This window comes from Dendrobates tinctorius, unplaced genomic scaffold (genome assembly GCF_039654945.1).
Source record: "Dendrobates tinctorius isolate UK_male_01 unplaced genomic scaffold, ASM3965494v1 ptg000150l, whole genome shotgun sequence".
Lineage (NCBI taxonomy): Eukaryota > Metazoa > Chordata > Amphibia > Anura > Dendrobatidae > Dendrobates > Dendrobates tinctorius.
The window spans coordinates 11,994,382-12,012,362 of NW_027361817.1; the positions used below are offsets into that span (position 1 = coordinate 11,994,382).

Sequence of the window (17,981 nt, forward strand, 5' to 3'; positions counted from 1 at the left end):
TCCAGGCCTGTTTCATGAGCTTTATTTTTTTTACATTCTGTGGAAGCATGGTTGAAAAGCAATGTCTGACTTTCATTTGTTTATTTCATAGATTTTTTATTTATTATTCTTTTGTTAGATTCAAGTAAATTCTATGACCATTGGGGCATTTTCTGAAATTAAGCTAGGGGTACCTACAGTACAATTTTGACCATGGCACAACACACAAGAAACATTGACCATAAGTCCTGAATGTAAAAATATATATACTTTATTATTTTATAAATAAAGGTACTTGAGGTATTTTAAAAGTAGCAAAGCATCAGTGTTTTATAATATAAAAATATACATAAGAGAGCAGTACTATCCATTTCATAAGGGCATATTATTGCAGTAAATGGTGTTAACAAATATATGAATCTCAAAAATATCAAGTGAATAAAATTTAAAAACCAAAATAAAATATATATTCATAAGTAGTGTGCATACAAATTAGTGAAAATTGTATGTCAATTAGGTGTACATCATAATTATACAAGTAGGAAAATGTATATAAAGTGCAAAATGTATAGGTATTAAAGTGCAATATTAGTGCAAAAAAAAAATAGTGAACACCATATGTGTCACTGCATAGATATACCACATGAATAATGGGAATAATACCCAATAGCACCAATAGGTGTCAGTATATGCATAGTTTATGTCATGGACCAGGAAAATTTCTGAAAACAGCATTAGACATCAAAGAGTATGGTAAGTATAAGGTATAACTTACAAGCTACACTGCACCATGTCTGGACAGCCCCCTCCCCAACACGTGTTTTGGCCCTCAAGAGGATTTTGAAGATAGATTCCAAATGCCTGCACTTCACGCCAAAGGACTGGAGCAAACGAGGGAAGTGGTGACAGAAGACTGTCAAGGCTCGGTTGTTGAGCTGTGTTGTAAAACCGTTCTGAGCCAGATGGACTCTGCTGCTCTCGGACGCTTTGCACAAGTGCATTCAAGAGGCGACTACTTCATTTCTGAATGTTCAGTTTTCAAGTTTGAGAATCTTTTTAAAATGTTTGTATTTCCTGAAAGCTGCAGATTTTATTATAAGGCCGGGGTCACACTGGCGAGGAATACGGCCGAGTGAGAGGCGCTAAAAGTACGCATTAGACACGGACCAATGACTCTCTATGGGGTCCCTCGCACCAGCCGTATATTTCTCATCCGTATTCTACGCTCTGTGCCAATCGCAGCATGCTGCGATTGTCAGCGTACAACGCCCGTAGTACGCCAATGCAAGTCTATGGGTGCGCAAAAAATACGGATTACACACGGAACACACATGTGACCTGCGAGAAATATGCACCAGGTGTCTTTTAGCAAAGCTGGCAATTCAGTGCGCTATACAGTAAACTCACACTGACAGTTTTAATAAAGAAACGAATGAATAGATATTTACACATAGAATACATATATGTATATATATATATATATATATATGCATTCTATGTGTCTATATCTATTCTTTGGTTTGTGTTATAAACCCTGTCATTGGGCTCCATTATATGTCCATTTTGCAAGCCTGCGAGAAAATCTCGGTATACGGATGCCATACGGATTACATACGGATGCTTACATGCGCAAATTACGCGACCACACCTTGATTACGGATGACATACGGAGCACTGTTTAGGGGCCATTCTTCCGTATTACGCATGTAAAATACTGACCGTATTTTGCGTCGGTTAGTGTGACCCCGGCCTAAAGTTGTGACTCAGTACAGAGTAGGACCAGTGCTGGTAAATTGTGTGATCAGCAGGAGCGGCGGACAGAGGAAATCCATCGGCTGAAGCACAATTATAAACTGAGAGATGCTGATGGGTCATCTGCCCACGTTGTAAGCAGAGCTAGTGTCTTGCAACTGTTAACTGCCTGTGTCTTCTGGCACCCCTAGCTAATATACAAGAACATATCTGTAAGGAATTGATAAGTTATATGCAAGAATTAATTAATGACTTGGCTTGTAAGATGCTGAACTGGGAAATGGGACCGCCCGTGGGTGAACATTTCAGAGTATAATTGCCAAAAAGTCTGTTCTGGTGATCAACTCGCTTTATTGGGGGACACAGGAACCCATGGGTGTATGCTGCTGCCATAAGGAGGTTGACACTATGCACAAAAAAGTTAGCTCCTCCCCAGCAGTATATATTCACCAACTGGCAGAAAGCTAATCAGTTTTAGCTTAGTGTCAGTAGGAGGTGGACATGGGCTGCCCTCAGCCCCGTATCTACCTTTAGGTTTTGTTGCTTTTTATTAATGATCTATGTTTGTCAAATACTTTGCTTGTCCCCTTATGCTATGAAGTCAAGTAACTTTTCAAAGTGGTTTATGATCCATGTAGGCCTGGACACTTGTTTATCTGCTCACTACACTTATTGTGTCCTGCTGGCTCAAGTTAGTTTGATTGCTAACGAATGAGAAAAAAAAAGTAAGATCTTAGAACTGGCCGCCTATATCTTCACACCTAGCCTGGGGGGGGGCATTTATGTACAATTAATCGAAGTACATTTAGCAAAGTATGGTCAGTTATAACATGTTAGTTAGACAGGGCTGGCGACAGGTAAGACAAATTAATAAATCTGTGCCCTGTACATTTTGATTACCACAAATATATACCACATGTATTTGTATAATTTATATCCTGGCTGCTGCATTCACTGACATCCACCACCTTTGCATTAACTCTTTACACTCCATCCATATTGGCCCCTCTGTTCTTTCCTCTCCTATGTATAGCACTTATGCTCTTTTCACATTGCTAAACAGCACAGATCCATTCATTCGTACCATCCAACACAAGAGACGCTCTCACAAATCACTTAACCATCTGCTCACTCTTTCTATCCTCCTTCTCCTAGTCGCAGGAGATATCTCTCCCAACCCCGGCCCCTCATGTTATAGTAAGTCGAACCCCTTACAGTCCTTACACTGGCTACCCATGCACTCCAAAATCCAGTACAAACTTATTACCCTCACCCACAAAGCTCTTTATGGCTCAGCACCACCCTACATCTCCTCCTTCGTTTCAGTCTACCACCCTACCCGTGCCCTCCGTTATGCTGATGACCTTAGATAAGCATCCTCAATAATCAGAACCTTCCACTCCGTCTCCAAGACTTTTACACGTGCTGCGCCAATTCTTTGGAATGCACTTCCCAGGTCAATACGATTAGTCCCTAATCACTACAATTTTAAGCGTGCCCTGAAAACGCATTTATTCAGATAGGTTAATGTGTTGAGGCAGTAGACCAAACTATCCCTGTGTGGCACAGTCAAAAGTTTTACCATAACCAGGTTCCCCATATCATGTTCCCACATGCTTTATGCACCTATCAGCCCTCTGTATTTGTACTGTTACATATTTAACATTATGGCTGATCCAAACAATCAGGGTAATTGTTACCACCCACCTTTCTTGTCTACCTTTTTTCCTCATAGATTGTAAGCTTGCGAGCAGGGCCCTCATTCCTCTCGGTATCTGTTATGGTCTGTGTGATTATTGTTATGCTGTAATGTCTATCGTCTGTACAAGTCCCCTCTGAAATGTAAAGTGCTGCGGAATATGTCGGCGCTATAGCAATAAAGTTTATTAGTATTATTATTATTATTAGTTTTCCTTTATGTGTGGTGTTCTCTAATTTTGACCATGGGTGTATCTCTCTAGAGCTAGGCCCTGGATAGGGAGGAAGTGGGGATGAGCACTGGTCAATCCCCACTGTAAACTAAAGACAGAAAGGTAGACAGACAAGGGGAATAAACTTAGGTTGAGCAGACTCAGCGAGGTAACATCAAACGTCCTCAAACAGCTCCAGAGAGGAAGTTACTTGACTTCTATAGCTCCAAGCCTTCATAAGGGAAAAATGTGAATATCACCGGCGACAGACTGCAGCAGACTGGGGATTTATAAACACCCAGGTCCAGGTGTATCAACTAGAGCCGGAGTGAGGATGTCACTGGGTCCAAGAGACAGAAGGATTAAGGAGGTGTCTGTAATGCCAAAACACAGACACCTTCTGCAGCCAGATGCAGAACGACAGTCTGTTTCACCTGACACACCCGTGACAGATTGATTTGGTTCTTTTTATCTGATTTCACAGTATTCTTGAAAATCTGATGTAGCTTTAGTTGAAGTTATGTAGAAATATGGACAATTCTGGTAAGTTCTCAAACTTTAAAGCACCATTGTACTTTTTCTTTTAACATAGTGTGAAGTCTTGTTTTTATTTTGAAGTTGATTCTTTTCCTGAGAAGATTTTGGAGTATAAATATGTTATCATTTAATAATGTGTTTTCAATATGTTACATTTGCTTTTTAATACTTTTGTAGCATTTTTCCCCAGACAAAAATAATGTGAACGAATAAATTAGATCATATTTCCAGAATGATTTTGTATAACTGAATGTTTGAATTATAATTTACTTGCTTAATTTTTTAGGTAAAGGCGTCTTCACAGGCGTAAAGCTGAAGAACTGCAGAGAAGGTCTTCTCCCTTATATGTCAGCTCTTAATTGCCTTTCCAAATACCAGCCAAAAGGGGAGGACACAGGGGAGGACAAAGAGCTATTGGTGTCTGCTGCAAAGAAAAAGGCTAGGGGGCTGGCTGTAATTTGACGTGGCATGAAAAGTCGTCTCTAAACTCTTTGAATGTCTGTGTAGCTGAACCCAAGAGCTCTCCCACAGAGTCTGCATGGGAAATAAGGCAAAGCCATGCTTCTGAAAATGAGCAGAGAAGATTGTCAGAATCTGCTGCATTCAAGGATGAAATATGAGTAGATATATATATTTCAGAGTTTTCCTTCAGAGTGGTCAGCTTTAGTTTTTTGTTTGCCCAAGTTTGCCGAAAGCAAGTTTTGCCATGGGGTGTGGACTTAGGAAGCTAGAGGATTCCGATGACAGCAGTCCTGGAAAAATCTTCTCAACATTAAAAAGGCCACAAGTAGAAACAAAAAACGACTTAGCGTATGAGTATGTCTTACTGGACTTCTCCTTGGAAGGTAAGCTACATCACATTATAAATCGCACTTATTCACAGTTCTGTTTCGCTCTTTTACACTTTCAGATAAGACAAATATAATTATAATTGTGATTTTAAAGCATATAATTGCATTTAGAAAGGTTTCTCTATAGTGTCCAACAAAATATCCAGTGTGTTAGTATTTCTCGTTATTACCATTGATTTACAATCATATTTACTACCGGTATATCCTCTGCTACTACACAAATCTATATAGAAGCCTTATTTCCTACAACTTATGCGTTCCACTACTTTTTTCACAGACTTCCATTTAGTATTTTCTCAGATTCTTAGATCTTTCTCTATAGAAAGGGGAAAAGTAAATATACAATCTGGAAAGTTAATCAATGATTCTGAAAAATGGGTCCGGATTTATGCATTCGTGTGTAAAACGGGGGGAAAAAAAAAGAAAAACAGAAACATTTTCCCTCTCTTTTCGCTTCTTTTCTGTGCAGACATTCTAGCACTAGCATGCTTTGTAAGAGGCCCCTCGTCTCTAGGATGCCCAGGTCGGTGAAAATCCCAGAGCAGAAAGTTGAAAACACAAATAAACAAGTCCAGATGGCCGCCCTCTGGGAACATAGACCCCTCTGTTCTATGTATATTCACAGCCCTTTTATGTTGCCTTGGGAAAAAAATAAATCTTTTTGAACTGCAAAGGACAGTATCATCTTTGGATGAGATGGCAATATTAAGAAACAATATTTGGAGTTTGGATAAATGGTGTTAGGTTCATTATATGTACTTATCATGAAAGATAATCATAATAATAAATATAATAATCACCCCATGTCCCATATCAATATATCATATAAAATGGGTATTAGGGTGTTTAGCTGAATGATGCACAATCTATGACTGTGATGTTAATGACATTTTGAGAGCTAATAAGAAGATATATCTGAATAACTTAGCTTGTACTTTAATGTACCAGACTAACACTATCCATCAAATGTTTCCCAGATAAGCTCATTGTAGGAGTTCAAATTACCAAAACCATTGCCATCAAGTAAGCGCAGACAGGAGCGCAGTGGGTGTAGGGGCTGCAGTCGCACCAAGGTCCTGGAGCCTACGGGCCCAAAATATCCCTTTGACACATATGAGAAGTACTATTGAAGACCCAAGGTAGTTGGGGGCTGTTTTAGACATTTAGCATCAGGGCCCAAAAGCTTCACGTTACGCCACTGTTTTGAGATGTTGTCTTAGGTCTGTCCATTTGTCCTACTAGGACATATAGTAGTCATAGAATTGTTTTGGTGGACTTCACCCAACTATGTTTAACATCTGAATTGCAGCCTTGAAATACTTAATTTACTCTGGTTACAAAGACTACTGGGAAATGTAGCAGCTTCTCAAAATGAGCTGCTTGCCAGTGGTATCAAGAGCCAAGAGGAAAGGGGGATTTCTTTGTTGAGACAATCTCTTTAATCTGACAACATTTCTCTAGCTCTTCATTCCTACTGGATTACTTTGTGGTGATTAATATACAACAGAAGCTACTACATTACAGATCAGTTCTGTGGAACAAGTTTCTTCAGCCACCTAACTAAGCTACACAATCCTCCCATTAGGATGTAGTAACTTCCTAAGACTTGGACAATGCGGCACATCCGTCCAGTGTTATTGCTTCCTGTGACTTTACGGAAAGACACGCAAAGATACAATGCCATCAGGATTAGAGTCATCCTGTATTTATACATTGAAAGCCTTTTCTAAACCATTGGACAATCCTGGAAACAAATCACTAAAGTTACATCCAATGAAACAGATGTCCATTCATTCCGGAGAAACAGAAGTAATAGAAGCATATGTGAATTAAGTGGTACCGTACCATAAATCACCTTCTGCCACGCTAATGCCTCCAGCAAAATTCAGAGCTCATTTGGAGCAAATGTTTAAAACTAGCAGTCTGCCATCATCACAAGCAGATCAGCACTTCACATTTTTCTATAATGGCTGCAACCACAAGGAGTAACCAGCTGCATTTGGACATTTTTTTCCACAGCGCCCACCTGTGTCCGTATACAAGCCCGTAGGCCGGGATCACACATGTGAGAAACTCGGACGAGTCTCGTATGTTAATACCCGGCACTGCCGCCGGCACTCAGGAGCGGAGCGCGTGGCTGCATGTATTGGCTATGCGCCCGCACGCGCCGATCCAAGTGCCGGCAGCAGTGCCGGGTATTAACAAGCGAGACTCCTCCGAGTTTCTAGCATGTGTGATCCCGGCCTTAGTCTTTCAGTATTCTACAAGTCCTATAGTAAGTAAGCTTCTAGAAAAGGTGTAAAAAATGACAAAATACAGTTTAAAGACTCTATCAAATGAAAATTTTTGGTTTTTAGAGCCCCCCCGAAAGAAGTTTTATTGTTTTGCTTCCTATTTCCCTGTTTTACGCTATTTATCCTGATAATTAAACAATGTGTACTACATAATATTTTTCATCATCCAGTGCCAAAATAACAACACACCAACCATGCAGTTAGAATGTGCGACGATGGATCTTAAGGGGTTCAAGCTATTCTGTAGCCACTAGGATGCAAAAAAGGTGTCCTTTCAGTCTCCGTCTGGACAATATACTGCAGTATGCTGTAAAAAAAATGCAGACTATACTATTTCATCCAACAAAATCCAGTATACATTAAAGAACTTTACCAGTTTCACCTTTCTGAACACAATTAGTATGCCTGTCTTAAAAATAAAATTATCCAGAAGTCCCCCTCCCAGGTCCAGTGCTGCATCTCTGATGTAGATGGTGCAAGCTGCTGAACCCTATGATTGATGGCAGCGCTGTTGTTGCATCATAACCGCTGCAATCGGCAAGCAATCACCAGAACAATAGCAAAGATGCAGCGCTGGACCTGGGGAGAGGGAGTACCCTTTGATTCTATCTAATACTAGCTGAAGAGCCCGGCGCTGCCCAGGCATAGTAACTAACTGTGGTTAGTTATAACAAATTATAATTATCCTCCATCCCATAGTCCCGTGCCCATATACCCATCATACATATCCACCATCCCATAGGCCCGTGCCCATATACCCATCATACATATCCTCCATCCCATAGTCGAGTGCCCATATACCCATCACACATCCTCCATCCCATAGTCCCATGCCCATATACCCATCATACATATTCTCCATCCCATATTCCCATGCCCATATACCCATCATACATATTCGCCATCCCATAGTCGAGTGCCCATATACCCATCACACATCCTTCATCTCATAGTCCCATGCCCATATACCCATTATACATATCCTCCATCCCATAGTCCCGTGCCCATATACCCATCATACATATCCGCCATCCCATAGTCCCATGCCCATATACCCGTCATACATATCCTCCATCCCATAGTCCAGTGCCCATATACCCATCACACATCCTCCATCCCATAGTCCCGTGCCCATATACCCGTCATACATATCCTCCATCCCATAGTCCAGTGCCCATATACCCATCACACATCCTCCAGTGTGATCGGTATATGGGTACTCGACTATGGGATGGAGGATATGTATGATGGGTATATGGGCACGCGCCTATGGGATCGTGGATATGTATGATGGGTATATGGGCACGGGACTATGGGATGGAGGATAATTATAATTTGCTATAACTAACCACAGTTAGTTACTATGCCCGGGCAGCGCCGGGCTCTTCAGCTACAGTTGTGGCCAAACGTATTGACACCCCTGCAATTCTGTCAGATAATACTCAGTTTCTTCCTGAAAATTATTGCAAACACAAATTCTTTGGTATTATTATCTTCATTTAATTTGTCTTAAATGAAAAAACATAAAAAGAATTGTCCTAAAGCCAAATTGGATATAATTCCACACCACACTAAAAAAGAGGGTGGACAAAAGTATTGGCACTGTTCGAAAAATCATGTGATGCTGCTCTAATTTGTGTAATTAACAGCACCTGTAACTTACCTGTGGCACCTAACAGGTGTTGGCAATAACGAAATCACACTTGCAGCCAGTTGACATGAATTAAAGTTGACTCAACCTCTGTCCTGTGTCCTTGTGTGTACCACATTGAGCATGGAGAAAAGAAAGAAGCCCAAAGAACTGTCTGAGGACTTGAGAAAACAAATTGTGAGGAAGCATGAGCAATCTCAAGGCTACAAGTCCATCTCCAAAGACTTGAATGTTCCTGTGTCTACCGTGCGCAGTGTCATCAAGAAGTTTAAAGCCCATGGCACTGTGGCTAACCTCCCTACATGTAGATGGAAAAGAAAAATTAACAAGAGATTTCAACGCAAGATTGTGCGGATGTTGGATAAAGAACCTTGACTAACATCCAAACAAGTTCAAGCTGCCCCACAGTCCGAGGGTACAACAGTGTCAACCCGTACTATCCGTCAGCGTCTGAATGAAAAGGGACTGTATGGTAGGAGACCCAGGAAGACCCCACTTCTTACCCCGATACATAAAAAAGCCAGGCTGGAGTTTGCCAAAACTTACCTGAAAAAGCCTAAAACGTTTTGGAAGAATGTTCTCTGGTCAGATGAGACAAAAGTAGAGCTTTTTGGGCAAAGGCATCAAAATAGAGTTTACAGGAGAAAAAAAGAGGCATTCAAAGAAAAGAACACGGTCCCTACAGTCAAACATGGCGGAGGTTCCCTGATGTTTTGGGGTTGCTTTGCTGCCTCTGGCACTGTACTGCTTGACCGTGTGCATGGCATTATGAAGTCTGAAGACTACCAACAAATTTTGCAGCATAATGTAGGGCCCAGTGTGAGAAAGCTGGATCTCCCTCAGACGTCATGGATCTTCCAGCAGGACAATGACCCAAAACACACTCCAAAAAGCACTAGAACATGGTTTGAGAGAAAGCACTGGAGACTTCTAAGGTGGCCAGCAATGAGTCCAGACCTGAATCCCATAGAACACCTGTGGAGAGATCTAAAAATGGCAGTTTGGAGAAGGCACCATTCAAATATCAGGGACCTGGAGCAGTTTGCCAAAGAAGAATGGTCTAACATTCCAGCAGAGCATTGTAAGAAACTCATTGATGGTTACCAGAAGTGGTTGGTCGCAGTTATTTTAGCTAAAGGTTGTGCAACCAAGTATTAGGCTGAGGGTGCCAATACTTTTGTCTGGCCCATTTTTGGAGTTTTGTGTGAAATGATCAATGTTTTGCTTTTTGCTTCATTCTCTTTTGTGTTTTTTCATTTAAGACAAATTAAATGAAGATAATAATACCAAAGAATTTGTGATTGCAATCAATTTCAGGAAGAAACTGAGTATTATCTGACAAAATTGCAGGGGTGTCAATACTTTTGGCCACAACTGTAGTTAGATATAAAGCTCAAGTGTGTGTATGTATGTATGTCCGGGATTGGCATCTGCACCATCGCAGCTACAGCCACAAAATTTGTCACAGTCACACGTCTGGACCCCGAGAGTGTCCTAGGCTATGTTATGAGGTGAAATTTTAACCCCACGCATTCCAATTCACCAAACAATTTTGCCCCTATCTACATAATGGGGAAAAAGTGTGTGTGCATCAAGCCCCACCCTTCATTATGATGTCACAATTGTTGCCATGGCGACGCTGATTCATTATAGGATGCAATGGTGACGGTTATGTCATTACGGTTGCCATGGTGACGATGATGTCATAATGGGTATATGGGCACGGGACTATGGGATGGAGGATGTGTGATGAGTATATGGGCACTGGACTATGGGATGGAGGATATGTATGATGGGTATATGGGCACGGGACTATGGAATGAAGGATATGTATGACAGGTATATGGGCACGGGACTATGGGATGGAGGATGTGTGATGAGTATATGGGCACTGGACTATGGGATGAAGGATATGTATGATGGGTATATGGGCATGGGACTATGGGATGGAGGATATATATGATGGGTATATGGGCACGGGACTATGGGATGGAGGATATGTATGATGGGTATATGGGCACAGGACTATGGGATGGAGGATATGTATGATGGGTATATGGGCATGGGACTATGGGATGGAGAATATGTGTGATGGGCATATGGGCACTCGACTATGGGATGGAGGATATGTATGATGGGTATATGGGCACGGGCCTATGGGATCGTGGATATGTATGATGGGTATATGGGCACGGGACTATGGGATCGAGGATAATTATAATTTGCTATAACTAACCGTAGTTAGTTACTATGCCCGGGCAGCGCCGGGCTCTTCAGCTAGTAATTTATAACACATGTATGTCAAAGTTGTGCAAAAAAGTGAAGCTCTAAAACCCTTTTAAACTTTCATATATTTTGGTAACATGGAAATCTATAGGTGAAGCGACTCACTGCTTTGCATCAGTTACATGGATCGATCAAGAGTTTTTAAATAGGTTTTTCATGACATTTTCTTTAAATGGGTGCTGTAATAGCCTATAGGTGATGGTTGTATTAAACAGATGTCTAAAATGTCATCTATTTAACCAATATGTCATAAAAATATAAATAATCTCATTACTTATCTGTTAACTGGAGACCTTTACAGCCTATGGATGACAGATGTCATTCTTAGGCTTCTGTGTAATGTATATTGTCATGGAAAATATAAAAAATATCCATGACTTTGCAGTGCACTCTCCTCCCTCCTCCCAGTAGGTGACAAGAGCTAGCAATCTGGCTGCCTCTATATGAAGTACACAGTTTTGCATATGGGAAATGAGTAAGACTGCAATGTATAGTTGGGAGACAAAGAGAAGTGACCATCTGAATTAAAATGCAGAAAGTCCTTTGGAAGCTACAGTGACTTTTGTGAGAAAGACTGACATTTAGAAAGGACAAGTATTTTCAGACAACATGTGTTTACATATAGACACAGAAGTGGAAGAACCCTTTTTCCCCCCCCAAAATACCTTGTCCTTTTAAAGGAAGTGTTCTACATTTAAACTAGATGCTTTTTGTCCCTATAAGGGAAATATTGCATCTTTGGCAGACGTATGTCTCTGAAAGAAAATATTGAATATTGAAGTTTGAATAAGTCCGATTGTGATGAGACATATATTTCCAAAGCCAGAGCAAACTAGGGAAAAGCTACATTTTCTCATGACCGTAACTTTGGCCTATAAGCCCCAAATCCATAATGGCCAAATAATGGACAATAGTCATATCATGCTTGAACTCTGAGGAAAGGTAAAATCCCAATAAACAATATAATGACACTCTCAAACTTCTGTGAGCATCTAGAGGGAAGTTATCTCATACGTTGCAATTTTCATAAAATTCTGAAGGGCTAACAACAGCCCACGACCTGGTCCACGTAAGGTCATCAAGGGGAGTGTGTGTAGTCTCTGGGATCGGTGTTGTAAGTTCTCTTGTTAGTCCCTTTTATTTTTTCTAACTGTATATGCTGTATTGTTTTGTCCCCTTGGTAAAAATTTTTGTATATTTTTTCATAAACACTGCCTTCCTTTGGATTAAATATAAAATTTAATAGTGCTGTTCCTTTTGTTCTGTAAGCCACACCCTCAAAGCCACATGCTACCAGAAATCAGGCCTCCAGTCATCCTGTGTATAATAAAAATCAACTAATGGTGGCACCGAGTAGTCTGGGGTTATCGTGGAATTAGCAGTGACGAGGGTATATACATATTCCATGAGTTGGAACCGGAGGTGTATATACCATACGCTCACCGTTAGTTTCCCAATAGGCGGCCTATTAGTAGTGACAGCCTCCTCCATTAATCGTTGACCAATCATGTAATTGTCCGGATGATAGCGGGCAGCAGGGAGCTGTTCGACTAAAAGATCACAGCAAGTAGTTCTGTTTGTCCTTCCTGGTCGGTGAAAATTCCTGACATAGTAAAGGGTTTTTCTGTCAACAGGATATTTCATAAATGTCGGATAGATGCAGGCCGAAGTGCTGGGTTTTAAAAACTGCCAAACAGCAGACTGTCACCATTCACATCAGAATCTGTGACAATTTCACAATCTGCCTTTTTATGACACATTATTTAGCACATACTCTCAATTTGAAGGGTCAATTTCATATGAAGCCATTTATCTTGGCATATTTTAAGGTGTGAGAGGAAACCAAGAACACTCAGTGGAAACACAGGCACATGTTGCCCTTAAACCGATAACACCAGTGCCAACCACTGAGCCACCATGTACGTTATTTCTTATCGTTCCTCTTATTGAGATAGGAAATCTTATTATCATGGATCATGTTATATAAAAATTGACTGTCATTTTCTAGTCTGCCAAGAACAAATGTTCTGTGAACAAAACCTTGAAATGTGAACAAACCCATTACATAAATTTTTCATAACCAGTCAGAATAATAATGTCCTCTGAAACAGGCTGAATATACTGTACATGAGCAGAATACAGCTTCTAAGCCTCCAGAAAAATGGGGCTGTCACAGAGTCAATTGATCCCTTTGACAGATGCTCCTATTAAAATAGCACATACCAATGGCTGCTGTTGGAATATCATCCCTATGACAGCCACATTTTTCTAGATATCATATAAATTAAACGTATGATGAACACACAGTGTATACCAGTAACTGTGGAAGATTTATCAATTCTATCACCAGTGAAAAATGTGCCGTACTTTAAAGGGGTTTCACAGCTTTGGAAAGCCCCTGTCCCCTGGCATGGCTTGTTTAAAAAAAGCAAACAACCTGTGCATTACTGGGTTCAATGCTGAGTCTGCACCACTGCTCCTGGTGTCTGTAATTGTCTGCAGTGCTGATGTGATGTCAACAGTGCTGCGGACAATCAGTGAGCTAAGCTTCTTGTGCCGTCTGGGCAGAGCCCCTGAGTTCACTTATTAGCTGAAAGCTGCTGGGAGCAGTGTCAGAAATCCAATGCTGGACCTGGGTATGGTGACTAAAGCCCTTTACTCTAAACTATAAAGAAATAGGACAACTTGAATGTATAGTTTAATACTAAAATTCATCAAATTTAGTAAAATATCCCTAAAGAAACCATATGTCAGATAGACATCTTCTTTCTAATAGTTTTTCTGTATCTACCCTCCCCAGTACTTATACACTGAAAAGAAGCAGATACGGCGCTATCGGGGTGGTAGCTAGGGCACGCTACAGCATTGCATTTTCCTCAACGCAATATCTCTATTGTAAGTAACACTCTAGGCACTTTATTTGCAGTGTATGTATAGATTATTTGTTTGCTTACTAGGCCACATGGTTTTAATTAATTTTAGTAGGCATTAACTTCAGGAGTTTTGTACTTGGCACTTTTCTTGCAAATAGCACCTTCTAACATAACTTGTTAGGATTCATCTATTCATTCACTCATTTTTTTCTAATATATTGCACTTTGCATTTTTCTGAATATACTTTCTAGTAAATGAATATATTTGCACAGTTCAGTATTATATCCCCTCGAAGAGTTTTTTAAGTGCTGATAAAGTCCTTTATGCATCCTCCCGCTTTTTGCACTTCAGCTACACTTTTAATGGAATACCCTTGTTTATAAATGGTGTCTTAAGAAGAAACTCTTTTAACTATGTTACTAATCAAATATTTTGAACTTTAATTCCCCTTGTTCATGCCTCTTTATCCCTCTTAAATTTTAGGATTATTTTGTTGTTTATGACTTTTATATAGTTAGAACATTTACATTTCATGCAGGAAGTAAAACTGCAACTAATTACCTATCCATCATAGTCAGGGCCACAGCTAAGGAAGGGAAAGAAGGGGGTAAAAACTGGGCAATTGCCCAGGACACCCATCCTTAAGGGGGTCTTAGCATGGCTCCAGGTCCTGTAAGTCATTAAATCTGTGGCCGCTTGCCTTTACAAACCAGAAGCTGAGCTGAAAATGCCAGTCGTGCATTACATGTATTCAGGCTGTCAAGTAGCCGCAAATCATGCAGCTGCGGGAACAGAAACTAAATCTCCGAGCATTTCCAAATACTCAGAGGTCACCTGAGCATGCTCGGGAAAACCCAAGCAACGAGCATACTCGCTCATCACTACGCAGTGCAGTTTGAACAGATGATTGGATTTTTTATGCTGAAAGAAAAATATTTCTCCAACAGCACAACACCCTATGTAATAAGCAAAAAATGTGCCGCCAATAAACATAAGGACTGAACAATAATATCAGTGATCATTCTGTCCACATCATTAGTCAATTGGTTCTCGTTTAACAGTCTGAAATGGGATTATATAAATGCACACTAGTTATTTCTGTGTGATGGTACAATATGTTAGCATTTGGTGAAAACCTGCAATATCAGTATCTGCACCACGGGAAGTCAAAGACATAAGACACACGTCCTGTCACATAATTGGTCCAGTATGTGAAGCTCTCCACTAGTGATGAGCAAATATGCTCAGATAACGTCTTATTCGGGCATGCTCGGGTGTTATCCAAGTGTCTTCAGCGCGCTCTTATATTATGTTCGAGTCCCAGCGGCTGCATATTATGAGGCTGTTAGTCAGTATTTGTCAGTCAGAGACTGAGGAGGATGAACCTTAGTAAGGGAAAGCCTGGAGGTGGCTTTTTCTGGCATTAAGCTCTTTACACCTCTATGTGGTGGTAATATAGCAAGGAAGGATATTTGGTATTGGGCTTAATAAGAGCCATACAAATTACAGTAGCTATTTATTGGTTGATACTAATAGTTATGCTAGAATATACTGGCAATTTAAGACAGACGGGGCAAAGTGCGGTCCTTTGACTGTTCCTGTGAGGCCCAGGAAATCCAAGAAGCCTGGAAACAGTGACGTCCCACAGGGCCACCACCTCCCTAGAATTTCAGTTTCTCCAGTTTCTATATTCTCAGGAAAATACCATGGGGGTGGCTGTGTGACGACTTCATACTGGATGAAGGGCTTTTTGGGGACATCATACTGTGTGGAAAAAATATTACTATAAAATAATAATGACCACAATTAAGATTGGCCTGTTGGGTCAGACAGTCTTAGTCTCTCATGTGATATCTAAGGAAAATTAATTGTCCACCCCTGATCTAATAACTACAGATAAAAGTGCTGCTGAATAGATTGGCGCTCGATAAATACAATTATTATTATTATTATTATTAAAATATTTGTCTGACTACAGAAAAAAACTATTTTTTTTAAATAAACATAAACCTATTACCACTATCAAAAATGTATTGGAATAATATCCTACAGGGATAATTCTGTCATTTTCCATTGATAACGAGATGTTAGGAGAAGCTGGGAATAGTAGTCTTGTAATATGATAAGAGGGAACAAAGTTTCTTTCTGGCAAAGGCGTTGAGGCTGTGAGACAAGGAATATGTTTCAGCTTGGGAACAGGAAAGAGGAAGCGGAAATGCAATCAGGCAGCAGGACTGCCTTTTCCAGTCACAAATTTTAACACTCAGGTTAATATTTTCAAGGGACTTCAGAATCACAGTTGCACCTTGCAAACAATAATGGTATGCTGATCAAGAATTATGTGCTGTGTTTCCTGTTTGGCTATCTCTGCATACTTACAGTATAAGCTACACCTAACTTACCAGTGATAATGGTAAGATGATATACAATATTATAGCTCACAACCATCCCAGATTCTGTGGGACTGTCCCATCACATGAGAGCTTCTGTCTCTCCTGATACTCACCTCTCTCCCAGGTCTTCATTGCTCTGTAGCTGCTCCTCCTTGAGTTCTGAGCTGCGCCTTTCTCTTCTCAGTGCACAAATTAAATATTCACTGCTTCTTTTCCTGCTGTGATCAGGTCTCACACTTGCATTTTGATGTTCACAAGCTGAAGCTCTACCAATGAGCCACAGCTTATAATGATGTGGTTAGGAGAATTTGGTAATCTTGACCTCTATTGCAGGCTGTGAACCCAGGAGCTAATTATACATGTCCATAGAAATACAACGTATATATAACAATGTATTTCTATGATCCCGGTATTCTAAGGTGAAGAAAATATATTCTTTGTTAGTATAAAAGTAGCAAAAATGATAAGCAGCAGTTACAAAAAAAGTAATTTTCCATATCTTAGGAGTCTCCCCAGGTCTTGGCCATCACGATGTGATGTGGTTAGGAGAATTTGGTAATCTTGACCTCTATTGCAGGCTGTGAACCCAGGAGCTAATTATACATGTCCATAGAAATACAACGTATATATAACAATGTATTTCTATGATCCCGGTATTCTAAGGTGAAGAAAATATATTTTTTGTTAGTATAAAAGTAGCAAAAATGATAAGCAGCAATTACAAAAAAAGTAATTTTCCATATCTTAGGAGTCTCCCCAGGTCTTGGCCATCACGATGTGATGTGGTTAGGAGAATTTGGTAATCTTGACCTCTATTGCAGGCTGTGAACCCAGGAGCTAATTATACATGTCCATAGAAATACAATGTATATATAACAATGTATTTCTATGATCCCGGTATTCTAAGGTGAAGAAAATATATTTTTTGTTAGTATAAAAGTAGCAAAAATGATAAGCAGCAGTTACAAAAAAAGTAATTTTCCATATCTTGGGAGTCTCCCCAGGTCTTGGCCTCACGACTCAGCACTACAGCCAGGAGCCTAAAGGGGGTTTTACACATAGCGATATCGCTATAGTGTCACCGATTTTGTGACGTTATAGCGATATCGCTATGTGTGATACTTACCTCCGACCGGCTCCCCCACTGTCCATTGCTGATAGCGCGAGAATGTCCGGCTCCATTTCTCATTGTCAGCTTCTTGCTGGGGCTTCCTGCTGTGACGACGAGCGACGCGTGGACACGGGCGGGAGGACGCCAGGATCGCTGTGTGTGAAAGGTGAGTATCGTGCGCTGCGTCGCTGCTACATCGCTGTGAGGTCTGCCTGTGTGACAGCTCACTAGCGATCATTTAGCGATGCACCAGTGATCCTGACCGGGTCGGATCGCTGGTCGGATCGCTGGTGCATCGCTAAATGTAAAAGGGCCTTAAGCTACTGAACCACAAGCTCTGATG

At 40.6% G+C, this 17,981-nt stretch overlaps 1 protein-coding gene across 4 annotated transcripts in view; it reads left to right on the plus strand.

Annotated features, from left to right (window-relative positions):
• The first annotated feature begins 4,657 nt into the window (after positions 1–4,657).
• The window catches only part of RFTN2 (raftlin family member 2), a 208,054-nt gene continuing 194,730 nt past the window's right edge, over positions 4,658–17,981 (plus strand). For 2 of the 4 annotated variants that reach the window (XM_073546706.1, XM_073546707.1), the window contains exon 1: positions 4,658–5,023. In XM_073546706.1, coding sequence (XP_073402807.1) covers positions 4,885–5,023 — 139 coding nt within the window. In that variant the 5' untranslated portion in view covers positions 4,658–4,884. Of the gene's footprint in view, positions 5,024–13,773; positions 13,897–14,060; positions 14,156–17,981 lie in introns of those variants that run through there. The other 2 variants (XM_073546709.1, XM_073546708.1) reach the window with 2 other exon arrangements.